The 16283-nt window shown below is 41.1% G+C and overlaps 1 protein-coding gene across 1 annotated transcript; it reads left to right on the top strand.

Annotated features, from left to right (window-relative positions):
• The first annotated feature begins 296 nt into the window (after positions 1–296).
• Positions 297–14945, top strand: LOC133756503 (DLA class II histocompatibility antigen, DR-1 beta chain-like). The gene is made up of 3 exons (XM_062187177.1): positions 297–558; positions 8240–8258; positions 14924–14945. The coding sequence occupies exons 1-3, from the start codon at positions 297–299 to the stop codon at positions 14943–14945; spliced, it is 303 nt and encodes a 100-aa protein (XP_062043161.1).
• The last annotated feature ends 1338 nt before the right edge of the window (positions 14946–16283 follow it).

The raw sequence follows: 16283 nt of genomic DNA, 5'->3' as shown, positions 1-16283 counted from the left end.
CAGCAGCAGGTGCAGGCGGCACCAGGGCGAAGGTGGCTGTGGCCCGGCTGGGAGGCCCCAGGCTGCGCGGAGGCGGAGGGTCCTGCAGGCTGCGGCTCAGAGGGGCTTCCAGCAGCAGGGAGCTCCCTCCCGACAAGGCTGAGGAGAGACGGGGCGCTGGGGGCGCGCTGTGGTCCACCGGGGTATCCTGGGCCCGCCTCCGCCCCGCGCCCCGACAGGCGGGAGGACGGAGTCGCTGTCGGTCTGTCCCCGGAGGCCGCCCCGTGGTCGGTCTCTGTGTCCCCGCAGCCCGTTTCATGCAGCAGGTTAAATCTGAGTGTCATTTCTCCAACGGGACGCAGCGGGTGCGGTTCCTGGAGAGATACTTCCACAACCGGGAGGAGTTCGTGCGCTTCGACAGCGACGTGGGGGAGTACCGGGCGGTGACCGAGCTGGGCCGGCCGTTGGCCGCGTACTGGAACGGCCAGACGGACAGACTGGAGGAAGTGCGGGCCACGGTGGACGCCTACTGCAGATACAACTACGGGGTCGTGGACAGCTTCCTGGTGCAGCGGCGAGGTGAGCCCGGGGCCGGCGACAGCGACCTCCAGCCTTTAACAACTTCTGAGGCCCATTTTAGGTCTGAGTTGCCTGCTATATTTTCATTGTTTATTTGTCTTTTGGTGTAATATTTTTATGTTGTTGAAATGAGTGTGAAACCGGTTTAGCACTACAATTTAACTTAACATACTGAGGTTAGTATTTTAATAATGCTAATAGGAGTGAATTAGGCGCATATTTTGCTCTGTGCGTTTTAGCACAATTTACCGCACATTCCCCTTTGTTAAGTAATTAAAAGATATTTCAAATACATTGGCCTTGTGTGAGAGGGGGAGCAGTTCCAGGAGCCCCGCAGGTGTCCAGTTGGGAGGATGAGGGGCCCTGGTAGTGGCCCAGGGTAAGCCCCTGCTTATGATGCTGGAGCGCAGGTTCCAGTCCTGGCTGCTCCATGTCTGATCCAGCTCCCTGCTAATGTGCGTCGGAAAGCATGGAGGATGGCCCAAGTGCTTGGGCCATTGACACCTTCTTGGAGATCCTGGAGGCTGGCTTTGGCCTGGCCGTGCGCTGACCCTTCTCCTCATTTGCAGAGTGACCAGTGGATAGTGTTTCCATGTGACCTATGCACACCCTGCCCTGGTCTTTAAAGCATCTCAGGTCACTTAGGCTCCCTAACACCGGCAGTGTGAATGCTGTGCCAACACCTGTCACACATTGTTATTTAGGAAATAATGACAAGAGACAGAAGTGTAAGTGTTCAGTACAGCCACTTGTTTTTCCCTCAAATACCTTTGATCTCTCCAGGGTGAATTTCGTTGATCATGCTTGGGGATCTGGTAGCACCCTGCACTCTACCATGTCTCCCGTGTTGTATTTTTCATGTCTGTTTCTTCTGTTTCCAGGTTTCTTGAACATTTTTCCCAATACTGGCCAGTTGTTATGACTGCTCCAGGAATTATCTATCATCACTGACCTCTGGATTTCCAGAGCTTTTCTGGTTTTCTTATGCAGAAAATTTATTAATACTTTGATGATACTTGGTCCTATGTTTTCTCCCATTTATGGTTTATATATAGACTTCATTTATTGCTTTACATGTATGAACTTAAATGTTTTTATTTAATGAAATATATTGTAAAGTTGTTCAAAATGATATCACCAATAAAAAATCTATCATTTTATGTATTATGAATATGTCCCCCTCCCGGGTTTTTTATTTTTATTTTTTTGAGATTTAAAAGCAGAATGTATTAGAGTCAAAGACCTCCAGCCACATTGGTATGGAGGGGGTTCCAAGAGACGCAAAAAGCCAAGGGGGTCAATGGTACTGGAGTTTTTAAGCACAATTTTGCAGAAGAAAAAACATGACATTCACTTACAAGGTGGGGACCAGGTTTCTCTTTTAACAAAATTCCCTTTGTTGAGGCTGGCAGTGTCAGGGATTGCCCACATGTTAGGAACAGATGTCAGTGAGTGGCAGACCCTGCCCTGCCCTCAATGTCAGGTTACAAAAAGAGACGACTCTTGGATTAGCTGTGCTCATTTTGCAAAAGAACTGGGTTGTTCAGCTGATCCTAAAGAGAGGTTTTTACAGGAGGAAAAGGAAGCTAGGCATCAGAAGCACTGGGTGGCAGGCCTATTAATGGCTGTTCTGTACAGTGATCTGCCCTCAAGGAGACCCAACAGGCCAGTCCACTGCAGTGGCTTTCAATGTGGTAAGCCTGGGCTTCAGCAGAAGTCAGCTTGTGAAGAGCCCTGGCAGCTCTGCCAAGAGTTGGATCACTGGAAATGGACCTGCCCTGGAGTAGAAGGATGCCCAGGTCAGAGCCACAGATCTTATTGGCTCTAAGCTGAAAAGCCCTTCACTCAGTCCAACTTCCAAAGTGACCACTGCAGCTGAGGGGATGGTCAAGTAGGGTCAGCAACATTGCAGGCAGAACTGTAAATTTCTTGTTAGAGATGCCCCCTGCCTTTACCTGGCCAGCTCTCCTCCCAGGCCAGCCAAGTAATGAAAGTCAACAGAGTGCCTTCCCCTAGGAGGTTCACACCTCCCTTAGGATATACCCCATGGGAAGAGATAGATAGGTCTGGGCCTCTTAACTTACAAGGCCTAAAGCCCACCAGATTATTATCAAGCCCCTTCTGTCAGGTTCTATTTGCCTCTCAATCAGAAAACTTAATTGTAGCTTAGACAGCACCTTTCTTAGCTCCTCTAATAATGACTCTGTCCTTTGTTCTAGACCCTGTCTAGCGTACTTGGGCCTCATTCCTTTGTAATCATAACCTCTACTCTACCACCAATGGCTCTACTCCCAACCTGTGTGTACTGATGGTCCTCTTCCCCACTTAATGCTGTATAATTGTTCAAACCTGGTAAATGCCACTCTTAGGATCATTGGTTACTATCCTCACTCTGTCTTTTATGACCTTGTCTAAATATGATCAGAGTCGGCAAACTTGGAAGGCTTCCATAGCCTTGGCAATTCATGACGACAGCCTAGGGTGGTTACTGGTGCCATAAACTAGAGTGTCAATTTGTTGGGTCAACATCAGGAGCCACTGTGCACTTGCTCCTCATGTGGGATCTCTGTCCTTAATGTGCTGTACATTTTGATTTAATGCTATAACTAGTACTCAAACAATATTTTACACTTTGTGTTTCTATGTGGGTGCAAACTGTTGAAATCTTTATACTAAATTGATCTTCTGTATATAAAGAGAATTGAAAATGAATCTTGATGCAAATGGAAGGGGAGAGGGGGCGGGAGAGGGGAGGGTTGTGGGTGGGAGGGAAGCTATGGGAGGGGGAAGCCATTGTAATCCATAAGCTGTACACTGGAAATTTATATTCATTAAATAAAAGTAAAAAAAAAAAGAAGATCGTTTTTCCAACTTCATATACTGACACTGATTTTATGAGAAAAATACACTTTCCAGGTTATTTTTGAAAAAAATATGGAAATACCAGCTGTATATTTGGTATTTCTTTTAAAAATGTTTATTTATCCATTCTTAACTATTTGAAAGGCAATATAATGGGGAGGGAGAAGGATAGGGAGAGAAAGAGTGAGAGAGAGACTGAAAGAATGAACCTCACCATCTGCTCAATATCTTCCCAAATGCCCATAGCAGTGGAGGCTGGACCAGGCCAAAGATAGGAGCCAGGAATTCCATACAGGTCTCCCATGTGAGTAGCACAGATTCATGCACCATCACCTGTTGCCTGCCAGGTGCATTAATTTGAAGCTGGATTGGAAGCAACTAGAACTTGATCAGCACTCTGATATGGGATGCTGATGTCACAAGTGGTGGATTAACCCACTCTGCTACAATACACCTCTTTTAGTAAACTTATTTTGATAGTAATTAATTGATGATTAAATGCAAGTATAGAATAGATCCAAAATTGGAACCTCTTGACACTTAAGATTCAGTTTAAGATGCATGTGGAGTTTCAGGTTGATGGTAAAGTATATTCCAAACTCATTTTTTGAGCAAAAATATGACTCTGATGAATAAAAATTGAAATATAAAAAGAAAGTATAAAATTACTAAAACATTATTTTATTATCATCATTATTATAATTATGTTTGAAAACAACAACAAAAAAGTGTTTCTAAATGCTGATGCATTGCTGGTGGAGTGGATCATGTTACAACTATTGTAGAAGTCAATTTGGCAATTTTTTATAATATTCAACATATGTTTACTGTAGGATCCAGCAATTCTACTCCTCAAATATGCCCAAAACAGGGGTCAGTACATCTCACAAAAATGTGTGTGCAAATGTTCAGAGCAGCATTAGCCATAGCAGTCCCAAACTAGAAACAATCCAAATATCCAACATCTGCTAAATAAATAAAATGTGCTACACCAATCTAATGGAATGTGATTGAATAATAAAAGGGGACAAAATAATGATACATTTTACCAAACTGATAAACTTCCAATGCATTATACTAGGTGAAAGAAACTAGACACAAAGACAACACATCATATGATTCCATTTACGTGAAATGTCTAGAAAAGTTAAATTCAGTGACAAAGAAAGCAGATCTGTGGGTGCCTGGGGCTTGTGATGAGGTAGAAATTCAAGATGGACAGCCAAATTTTGCAGTAATAGGAATATGATAACTAGCAGAGTGCCTAAAAGGCAATCTGTAGAAGTGAAATTGACACTGTGAGAAGCAATGACTTTAAACAGCCCTTGTCTTGACTGTTGAGGAACATTTTTTTTTCATTCTATTTATTGAACTCTTTACTTAACATAGAGTTAATCACATGTGTATAAAGTTAATTAAAAATCTATCTTAATAAAAAATAAGAGTAGGAATAAGAGAGGGAGGAGGTGGTGGGTAGGAGTGTGGGAGGGAGGGTGGGCTTGGTGGGAAGAATCACCATGTTCTTAAAGTTGTAATTATGATGTCTATGAAGTTTGTAAGTGTAAAGCTGTATAGTTCTGCATACATTCCTATGGATTTACTTCTAAAGGTACAGCTTAAAAACTTGCCAAGGGACCCCAAATTTCTCAAGTTAGATGGTAACAAAAAGCATTTGAAGTGTTAAAATGATCATATGGATAGGATTAAGTGTTAAAGTGATCATATAAATAGGATTAAGTATTTGGTAATAATAATAGATAGAATTAAAAAGGAGTGAATGCTCCAACATGGGAAGCAGTCCATAGAAATTATGATTATCATCATAGAATGATAATCACTTTAAGTAGCACACTGACCTCAGAATCAGCCCTTAAGGCATTCTGGTCTGGCTGAAATGCCCATGAGAGCATTTTAGGCATGGAAACCCAATGACAGCTTTCAATTTGCTATAAAATCATAGGCTTAACCATCCACCAAATAAAGAATTCAACAAGTAGGGAGTAGCAAAACCACTGTTCCTCAGGAGTACAGAAAGGGCTATAAACAATAATCAAATGAATTCCACACAAGTACATTACTTGTTTTGTATTCTTCATGTTAATACAAATCAGGGAAAACACATGATATTTGTATTTTGGGGGCTGGTTTATTTCACTAAGTATAATTGTCTCCAGTTGCATCCATTCGATTGCAAGAGACAGGATTTCATTGTTTTTTTTTTTTTTCATGTACCCAAAGGAAATTAAAACTGCTGAATCTTAACATCCTTGGAAGATGGGGCCTAGGAAAGGGGATAAAGAGAAACAAGCAAAGGTTTAGACAGTTCTGTGGGCTTGTGTGATATAAAATGTATGATTTTCCCTGTCAATTGATTATCTTTCCAGAATTTTGTTTGTAGTGGTGTTGCAGGAATTTGGGAGGCAGAAAAACATTTCTGCAGTGTCAGTGTTCTAATCAAGATGTGAACACTACTTTCAACCTCTTGACCTAATTGCTGTTTAAACTGGAGCACTCATATGCTTTATTTATTTATTATTTGAAATAAATAGATTGGAAAGATTTATTTCAATTTCTTTCTTTTTTTAAGATTTATTTATTTACTTTGAAAGTCAGAGTTACACACAGAGAGAAGGAGAGGCAGAGAGAGAGAGAGAGTTCTTCCATCCTCTGGTTCACTCTCCAATAGGCTGCAATGGCAGGAGCTGCCAGGAGCTGGGTGCTTCCTCCGGGTCTCCCACGTGGGTGCAGGGGCCCAAGGACTTGGGCCATCTTCTACTGTTTTCCCAGGCCATAGTAGAGAACTGAATCGGAAGTGGAGCAGCCGGGTCTTGAACTGGTGCCCATATGGGATGCTGGCACTGCAGGCAGCAGCTTTACCCACTATACCACAGTGCTGGCCCTTCAATTTATTTCAGTAGATCGAAAGGTTTATATATTTATTTGAAAGTAGAGTGAGAAAGAGAGAGAGAGAGAGAGAGAGAGAGAGAGAAAGGAGGGGTCTTCCATACACTGGTTCACTCTCCTGATGGTTGCAACAGCTGAGGCCCAAGTGCTTGAGCCATCTCTGCTGCTTTCCCAAGCTCATTAGCAGGAAGCTAAATTGGCAGTGGAGCAGCCAGGACACGAACTGGTGCCTATATGGGATGCAGGCAGCTTAACCTGCTGTGCCACAATGCTGGCCCCAAGAAGATTCTTTTTTTTTAAAAAAAAATTATTTTTTTTTGAAAGGTAGAGAGACAGGGCGGGGTGGAGGGAAGATCTTTCATCCACTGGTTCACTCCCAAAATGCCTGCAAAAAGGCAGGGCTGGGTCAGGTTTAATCCTGGACCCAGTTAACATCTGTGTTTCATTTCTTCAGTATTGGTTAGATTCTGTTTTGATGCTTCCTTTGCATTTTGTTCATTGTGCAGAGCTATCTTTTCCTAACAACAAAACATTATAAGCACAACAGGGCTGTTTTTATTCTCCAGTTATTGGTTTCCCTAACTCCATCTGGGCCTCTCAGGAGGGTGGTAGGAGCTCTGAGACTTGGGTCATCTTTTGCTGCTTTCCCAGGCACATTAACCGGAAGCTGGATGGGAAACAGAGTAATTGAGGCTCAAACTGGCACCCTGATATGGGGTGCTGGTATCACATGTGGCAGCCTAACCCTCTGAGCTGGGCTCCCATAAAGGCTATTTCTGAAATAAAACATGTGCTATGGCCATAAAACTAGTCAATAAATTTCCAAGGATTAAAATCACACAAAATTTGTTTTCTGACCACAATTTTATCAAATTATAAATCAATATGAGTATTAAAAATTAGAAATTTCTTGAAGTAAGTCATATAATTTTAAAAAAATATTATTTATTTATTTGAAAGAGTCATACAGAGAGGCAGAGAGAGAGAGAGAGAGAGAGAGAGAGGTCTTCCATCCACTGGTTCACTCCCCAAATGGCTACAATGGCAGGAGCTGCAACAATCTGGAGCCAGGAGCTAGGAGCTTCTTCCAGGTCTCCCACATGGATGCAGGGGCCCAAGGACTTGGGTCATCTTCCACTGCTTTCCCAAGCCACAGCAGGGAGCTGGATAAGAAGTGGAGCAGCTGAGACTGGAACTGGGGCCCATATGGGATGCCAGCACTGCTGGTGGCAACTCTACCTGCTACTCCACAGCATTGACCCCTATACTTTTAAATAATCTAGGATTTTTCAAAGAACACATTATCAGGGAAATTAGAAATTAATATAAAGGAATACTAAGATAAATTTTAAAAATATTTGACATGTGGGGCCAGTATTCTGGCCTAGTTGGTAAAGCTGCTACCTGTGATGCTGGCATCCAATATGGGTACTGGTTCATGTCGTAGCTGCTCTGCTTTCGATATAGCTCTCTGCTAATGGCTTTGGAAAAGCAGCAGAAGATGGTCTAAGTGTTTGAGCTCCTGCCACCCATATGGGAGACCTGTATGAAGCTCCTGGTTCCTGGTTTCTGGTTCTTGGGCTGGCCCAGCCCTGGCTGTTGTGGCCATCTGGGAAGTGAACCAGCAGATGGAAGAGCTGTGTCTGTGTGTCTACCTCTCTCTCTGTAACTCTGACTTTAAATTAAGTAAGTAAATATTTAAAAAATTTTTAAAAATCCTTGATAAGTAAACAGAGAAGTCATCAGAGGGAAAACTACAGGTTTAATTACATTATAAAGGAGAAATATATGAATATTTAAATTTATATCATAATTTAGGAAAGGAAATTGACATTAACTAAAAACAGAAAAAATGAGAAGAAATTAATAAAACAAAAAATATATATATACATATATATATAATAAAGAAAATCAGTGGATCCAGAGGTCTTTCTGTTTCTGTTTTTAAAATATAAGCCTCCAGCCGGCGCCGCGGCTCACAGGGCTAATCCTCCGCCTTGCAGCGCCGGCACACCGGGTTCTAGTCCCGGTTGGGGCGCCGGATTCTGTCCCGGTTGCCCCCCTTCCAGTCCAGCTCTCTGCTGTGGCCAGGGAGTGCAGTGGAGGATGGCCCAAGTGCTTGGGCCCTGTACCCCATGGGAGACCAGGAGAAGCACCTGGCTCCTGGCTTTGGATCAGTGCGGTGCGCTGGCCACAGCGCGCTGCCGGAGAGCCATTGGAGGGTGAACCAACGGCAAAGGAAGACCTTTCTCTCTGTCTCTCTCTCTCTCACTGTCCACTCTGCCTGTCAAAAAATAAAAAAAAAATAAAATAAAAAAAATTAGGCCTCCTGTGAAATTAGTACAACAAAAGATGAAACAAATCTAAATGATGAATTGTTGACATCTGGAATGAAAAAGATAATATTCACAAAGATCCTACAGACACTAGAAAGATACTAAGTGTATGTTATAAAGACTTTTGTACCAGTAGATTTGCCATCTTAGAAGAAAGTCATCGAAGAAGACAGTATTTCATTAGCTACTAGCATAGTAAATCAGCCCAAAACTAAATGGCCTAAAGTTATAGGCATGAATCATTTCTCACAGTTCTGGGAGCTGACTGAATGACCTGAGTGGCTCCCACTGGGGTCTCTCATGTGGTTGCTGTGAGAGGCTATGGGCTGGTCTTCTCCGGAGGCTCAACAGGGATGCTGGGAAATAGGATGCCTGTGACTTTAGGGTCTGTAACATGGCCTAAGCAATCCCCTCAACAATACAGAGAATCTTTTTACCTGAGAGCTCAGGGGTCCCAAAGTATGTTCTCTAAGAGAGGTAAGTAAAAACTGCAAAACTTCTTTAGATTTAGCAGCAGAAGTTTGGAGACATAATTTCTGTCATGTCCTATTGGTCAATAAGGTCGACCCAAATTTATGGAGTTGGGAAAATCAATGTACCTCTTAGAAATAGTTTGTACCCTTCTTTAATCTACCCTATATTATGTTACAAAACTGATTTTATAACTTTCTCAAATCATCCTTCAAAGAAAATTACTGGTCCAGTTTGCTTTAGTGTTAAGTTCTAAATAGTTTTAATCCATCTGGAGTTAATTACTATTGTGATTTGAGTAGCTGTCATGGTAACTATTTTCATGGCTATTCAAACAACTTAGAGGCATTTGTTGAAAAAAATTTATCTTTTCATCATTGTCTCTGGAATGCTGCCATAAAACCATGTACAGTGCTTGGGAGGGGTCTGTTCCTAGAATTCCTGTTCTGTTGTGTTGTCTGATTTGTTTGCACTTGATTCTGTTCTATGCTTGCTAATATTAACTGTATAAAAGATCTTGTTATCTTGTGCTGAGCTTCCTCCAGTTTTGTTGATGTATTTCAGAATTTTCCTTGGCTAACGTAACACCTTAGCATTTTTGTGTGAATTCTAAATTCATCTTGATGATTCCCCATGCTTTTAAAAGAAAGCAATAGAAACAAACAAGAACAAAACAAAGCAAGCAGGCAAACAAAAAAACCTTACCATGATTTTCACTGAGACTTTACTGAATAGAAATTAATTTGGAAAGAACGGATACCTTTCAAATATTTAACATTGTAATTCCCCAGTTATGCAATATTTCACTTTATTTACATCCATCAATTTCTCCCAATGATGTTTTAGATTTTTCAGTGTGGAAGTCTAGCATTTTTTTAAATTTCTAAGTACCTTGTGATTAGAATAACAGAAAACTTTACCTACTTGCATCATTATATCTTTTGTTTATTTTTATTGCCATTTTATGGACTAACGTATCTAGTATTCAATATATCAAGGAGAAAATATTAAACATTTCATCACCGAATCTGCTCTGTACAATAGGGTAGGTGTCTTTTCTCATATTGAGGAAAATCCTTTATAGTACAAATTTGCAAACCAATATTTTAAAAAGTTAAGACCAGATTCTGTATTCTATCAAGTGATATTTTATGATTCTATCAAGATGATCATAGACCTGTTCTAGTAGCAGAATTTTCATGTCACTGGGTTGGCTGATGGGATCAACTTGTGGAATGCTACTAAAATGATTAATCATAACAAAATTACAGTTGAGTTTACTGGTTGTTCTTTTCATGTTTGCCATACATTCTATTTGTAATACATCATTACTTATTTCTTTGAAGATGCAAAGAGAGAGAGAGAGAGAGAGAGAGAGAGAGAGAGAAAGAGAGAGAGAGAGAGAGAGAGAGAGAGGAGACAGAGAGAGATTTCCCATCCACTGATTCACTCCCTAAATGACAAATGACCTTAACACCTGGGACCAGTCTAGGCTGAAGCTAGGAGCTGGAAACCCAATCCAGGTCTCCTACATAGGTGGCAGAGATGCACTACCTAACATGACCTGCTGCTTCCCAGGATTGGGAGAAAGATAGAATCAGGAGCAGAGTGGGGACTCAAACTTAGACACTCTGATATGGGCTTCAGGGATCCCAAGTGGTGCCCAAACTGCTGTGCCAAACCATGCTCCTCCCCACTCACCTGATGTTTTGATCACATTGGAACCTCTTGACTCAGCTACCCTGGGGCCTCAGTTAATTTATGACAAACATCCTGAATATATGTGATCCCAGAGCTCCATGTTTAAGATGGAAGACTGAACTGAAGACGATGATGGAAACAACTCTGCACATCAGGCTCTTCATAGCAGTGTGACCCAGAGATGCTTGAGGAGGTTCTTACACAAAAAGTTTCCTCTGCATAAGACCTTAACCTAGAGAAATCCTTCATTACCATCAGACTTTCAATATTCGAGTCTATTTTCAGTGGGCTTAGAGGTAATATGCTGTCAGAGGTAGGGGTGATAGCATACTTGCCAAAATGAAATTTTCATGTTAGTGATCGTGGTATAGAGCAAGCTGATGGTCACTCTGGTGCCTAGGTTCAGGGATCAGTAGAATGCACCTAATAGACACAATGACAACAATTTGCTTTCTGGTTGAACTCCAGGCAAGATTACAAGACAACCAAGATGTGAATTTTCTATGGACAGAAGATTTTTACATAACTTTTTGAAGACTGTATCAGACTATACCTTGAAGGTATATTTTCAGAGTCTCTCCTTGGTTGTAAATTTCAAACCTGGAGGTCCAATGCACAGAGGAGTATCAGTTTGTGCCACAGGAGATCATAATGATTTGTGCCAAGGTTCCTGATTTCATTGCCTGGAAAATTCACAACACAAAATGCAATTTCCAGGACTCTTCAGTCAGAAGACTTAGAGAGAGTTCATCTTTTAATTTTCCATGCAGTTTTGTATTTAGATTTTGTGGGTGATAGTAGAACATCTGCCAGCAGTGAGCCACAGAGTTCTGAATGCCACAAACTTCTCCCAATGCTTCACTGTCTAAGTGGAATTCTTGAATCTTTGTAGCTGTCTGTAACGGACATAAAAGTTTAAACAGTTATTTTGAATTACACTGTGTTTAACGATAGGACAAGGACAGCCAACTGGGTAAGTCCTCCATTGAATTGTCCATATGGGAGCACAACTAATTTGTTTCTGAGTATCAGAGTCATATAGCTATAAAACTTAGGTGATAAAACTGAGGTCCAGACTAACAACATTGCAATAAATGTCAGCAAAGTACTGAAATAAAAGTTGGCAATTAAAATAAGTTAATATTTAGTTAACTTCTCTTGCTCTGGAGGGAAAATAAACCAACTACAATGTGCTTTGTCTGGATGGCAGAACTAATAGCCTTTGAGTATATTCTTGTTATATTGTATTTTAATTGCTTTAGAAATTGTAAAACCATAAGATTCCTTGTATCTGAAGAAGCTTAGCATTTTTAACGGTCTTTGTTCTCTGCTGTGGTTATGAGGAAGCATTCTTCCTCTGGCAAATAATGTATCCGTGGCTTACATCAGTTTTTATTAACTGGCAGCTTTGTTTATTCTGTGACTCACCAGACCCCTCTGACTGGGGTTCCAGATTCTGGACTAGAGATACTGACAGAACACATGTTGAATCCAAATCATCTTTAGCTTCTGTAGATATTTATGTAATAGAAACAGCTTTGCTCCTTTATTTTGCTTATGTATCCTACAGAATGAACTTAATATGAAAAAAGAGAACATGAGGCCAGTGCTGTGGCATAGCAGGTTAAGCTGTTGTCTTCAGTGCCAGCATCCCATATGGGCGATGGTTCAAATCCCAGCTAATACACTTCTGATCCAACTTCCTGCTAATATTCTGGGAAAGCAGTGGAAGATGGCCAAAGTGCTTGGGTCCCTGTACCCATGTGGGAGACCTGGAAGAAACTCCTGGCTCCTGGCTTCAGATAGGACCAGCCCCAGCCCTTGGTGCCATTTGGGGAATGAACAAGTGGATGGAAGATCTCTTACTCTCTCCTTCTGTCTCTGTATCTCTGCCTTTCAAATAAATAAATAAATAAATAAATCTTAAAAAAGGAAATAGCTCATTCTCCATGTTGGCAACATTTTATAAATATTTAAGTTAATTTCATTTAAGTGAAATGTTATTTAAGTAAATAAGTACTAGTCAACCTACCTTTTCAGAGTAGAACGTTGTTCATCCCTCAGGATGGGCTGTTAGCCGAACAGCTGCTAAAATATTTTATCCTTTATTTTCAATAAAACAAATGACTTTCAAGGCACCCACTATAAAGGGTAGTCAAGATTCTGCCACAAGTGAACAGACTCATCAATCTCTTCCCTGCCTACAACATCTACAATCACTGAGCAGTGGGCTAGTGGAATCCTGAAATGGAATTTTGTAAAATTAACTTCCCAGTGTTTGTACTGGGTAGGGAGACGGATACTTTGCCACAGCAAAAGTAACAGCAATTCTAGATCAAAGAGAAAGAAAATCAAAGCTGTTCATATCTATAATATCAATAGATAAACTGATGGGAATTCTAGTAGTTCTCTTTATTACCAATAAGTGGCAATTGATTCAAAAAGCAAAAGATGCCATATTAAAGTATTAGAAAACATGGATAGGTTGAATCAAAGAATGACACTTGGAAGTTGAGGAAGCCCTGACAGCTGATACAGACAGCACCCTGGTGTAAATACTCGCTCCACACACATTTCCTCCACAGAACACATCACTGTGGTCACTTTCTGGAAAGGGTCCTATTAAACCTGCTGAAAACTAACTGGGCACGGTCTACTGCTGAGGATACGTAGCCTCTATGGCGAGAAGAAATGGCCCTGGCAGTTTTCCTTCTCCTGTAGCCTAGTGGCCTGCTTCTCACTTAATGCTCCAGATGAGTGGTGGGTATGGTTCTGAAACCCCTGAGAATATTCTGAACTCTTTGGACACATGACATAGATTCTATGCTACCTGTGACCTGTAATAGCCACAGGAACCCATTTTTCCAGGATAATATTGTGAACTTTCAGGTTGACGACAGCTGAGTTTGAGAGAAATTCTCAAGACCTTCTGTAATGCTACAAATCTAGCCTGTCTGTTGTTCAACAAAAGTCTGTCTTTCTGATTTCACTTGCTTGTTCCCATGGTTTAGGTGATTTGTTTCCCATAAAAGCAAATATTTAGTTACAAGCATCAAGATTACAATTTGTAGATTCAGTTGAATAAGCACTAATACCTACTTTCTTCTGGAAACCAATCTAAGTGCCTTTTTCATTGGGAATATGTTGTTATTTCACACACTGCAGAAGCTGAGCAAGGCTGCTCTACATGGTCAGTGAAGGAGTTCAACCTCGAAATCAGCTCTAGGATGGATGGTTTGGAGACAGTTGCCACATTATTTTACCTGAGCTGTCCTTATATTAAATTCATATCACAAAAAAGTGTGAGATGTACAGTTTACCAAGCAGTACATTGTTTTTCACTCATAAATACATACAACATTCAAAATTTACTTCATGACTAGTAGCTATTTAAAAAATAAGTTTGTATGGTTTGTAAATTGTTATGTTAATTTTTGTTATTTATAAGAACAAGTTTTGCTCATATTCTGTTTCATTGGATTTCAGTATATTCTTTTTTTTTTTTTTGACAGGCAGAGTGGACAGTGAGAGAGAGAGAGAGACAGAGAGAAAGGTCTTCCTTTACCGTTGGTTCACCCTCCAATGGCCGCTGCGGCTGGTATGCTACGGCTGGCGCACCGCGCTGATCCGAAGCCAGGAGCCAGGTGCTTCTCCTGGTCTCCCATGCAAGTGCAGGGCCCAAGGACTTGGGCCATCCTCCACTGCCTTCCCAGGCCACAGCAGAGAGCTGGACTGGAAGAGGAGCAACTGGGACAGAACCTGGCGCCCCAACTAGACTAGACTAGAACCTGGGGTGCCAGCGCTGCAGGCAGAGGATTAGCCTATTGAGCCATGGTGCTGGCCCTGATATAATTGTTGAGACTGTGGAATTTAAGTTGCATGTTACTCAGTTTAAATTGCTCATTCATTAAATATGGGCCCTTACAAATGTTGCTTAATCTCCATTAATTTATTTTCTCCATCTGTAGAGATGTAAAGGGTATGGATCTCACTGAACTAAGAGTAAAAGCATAAAATGTTCTTATACAATTTTGAGGACAAAGCAAATGCTCCAAATTGTTTAATAAATTTTTGGTCATTTTGTGTTGCAGCATGTTGACTATTCAGTCATAGAAATAATAAGAACATACAGAAAGACTCCTTATCAGAAATGTAGAGCATGAATTAATGCAATACTACACATGTGCAGTTACCCTATGACATCCATTCTGAATCTGAGATGTTACCTTCATACAAAATAATGCATAATAATTACATGAAAAACATGGGGCAAGATGGCAGTGGAGTAAAATCTTCACTGGATCCATGGCTCAGGCACAAGTTATGTTTCCTATTAAATATAACAGTGATCTCAAAATACAACAGTTACCTCAGATTTCTTAGCACAATGTAGGACAACATATTAAAATAAGTTATTATCCCACACAGACACTGATTTGAACAGCCTATTCATATGCCAATATACCTTTACAGAAGCTGAGGAAGCAGGGCTGGACCTGTGGTGCAGTGGGTTAAGTCTCCGCCTGTGTTGCCAGCATCCATGTGGACGCTGCCTGCACTCCCATTTGCTCCACTTCCAGGCCTGTTTCCTGATAATGTGCCTGGGAAGGCAGAATAACATGGCCTGAGTACTTGGGCCTCTGCCACCCATGTGCATCCAGGTTGCCTGTAAAATCTCCAGATGCATATGTGGTGGCACCGTGTTTTTCTCTCTTATCTTGCTTGTATTACCCATGAAATAATCACAGCACCCAGACTAGAAGGCTAGCACTAATTGATGAGTATTTTATGCTCCAGTTTTCTCATTATTGTAGGACTTGCTTTGTTTACAGTCACATTGCATAGGAAGTGCTGCAGCACAATAGAGTCAGCTCATTCTCCTTGGGAAATCTTTTGCAAACATTCAAGTAGACTTCATTTAGGTAAAATGTTAATAAGTACTAGCTAGTTAACTTTCACATAGTAGAAATCTGTTCATTTATCAAAACGGAGTATTAACAAAATAACAACTAAAAGGCTATTATTTATTTTGAATAAGCAAATAATACTGAGGCACTTACTTCACAGAATAAATTGTAAAAGTTGGTAAGGCTGGAAAGATTCATCATCTTTTTTTTAAATAGCCAAGATACATTTTTTTCTATTTATTTTAAAAGCAGAAACATGGAGAAACAGGAAGAGAGAGAGAGTCTTCCATCTGTTGGTTCGGTCTCTCCCTAAATGCTCTGGGACTCAGAGGATGGGCCAGGCTAAGACCAGAGGTATAGAGTTCAATCTGAGTCTCCTATGTGAGTGGTAGAGATCCAGTTACTTGAGACATTGCCTGCTTCCTCCCACAGTGCAGCTAGAATTGGACCAGAGCCAGGACTGAAATCCAGGCATATGACATTTGATGTGGTTTTTCCAAGTGGCTCCTTTACTGCTATGCCAGACTCCTGCTCCTCATTCATT

The sequence above is a fragment of the Lepus europaeus genome, chromosome 3 (assembly GCF_033115175.1).
Source record: "Lepus europaeus isolate LE1 chromosome 3, mLepTim1.pri, whole genome shotgun sequence".
Taxonomy (NCBI): domain Eukaryota; kingdom Metazoa; phylum Chordata; class Mammalia; order Lagomorpha; family Leporidae; genus Lepus; species Lepus europaeus.
This window is presented reverse-complemented; position numbering and strand designations above follow the sequence as displayed.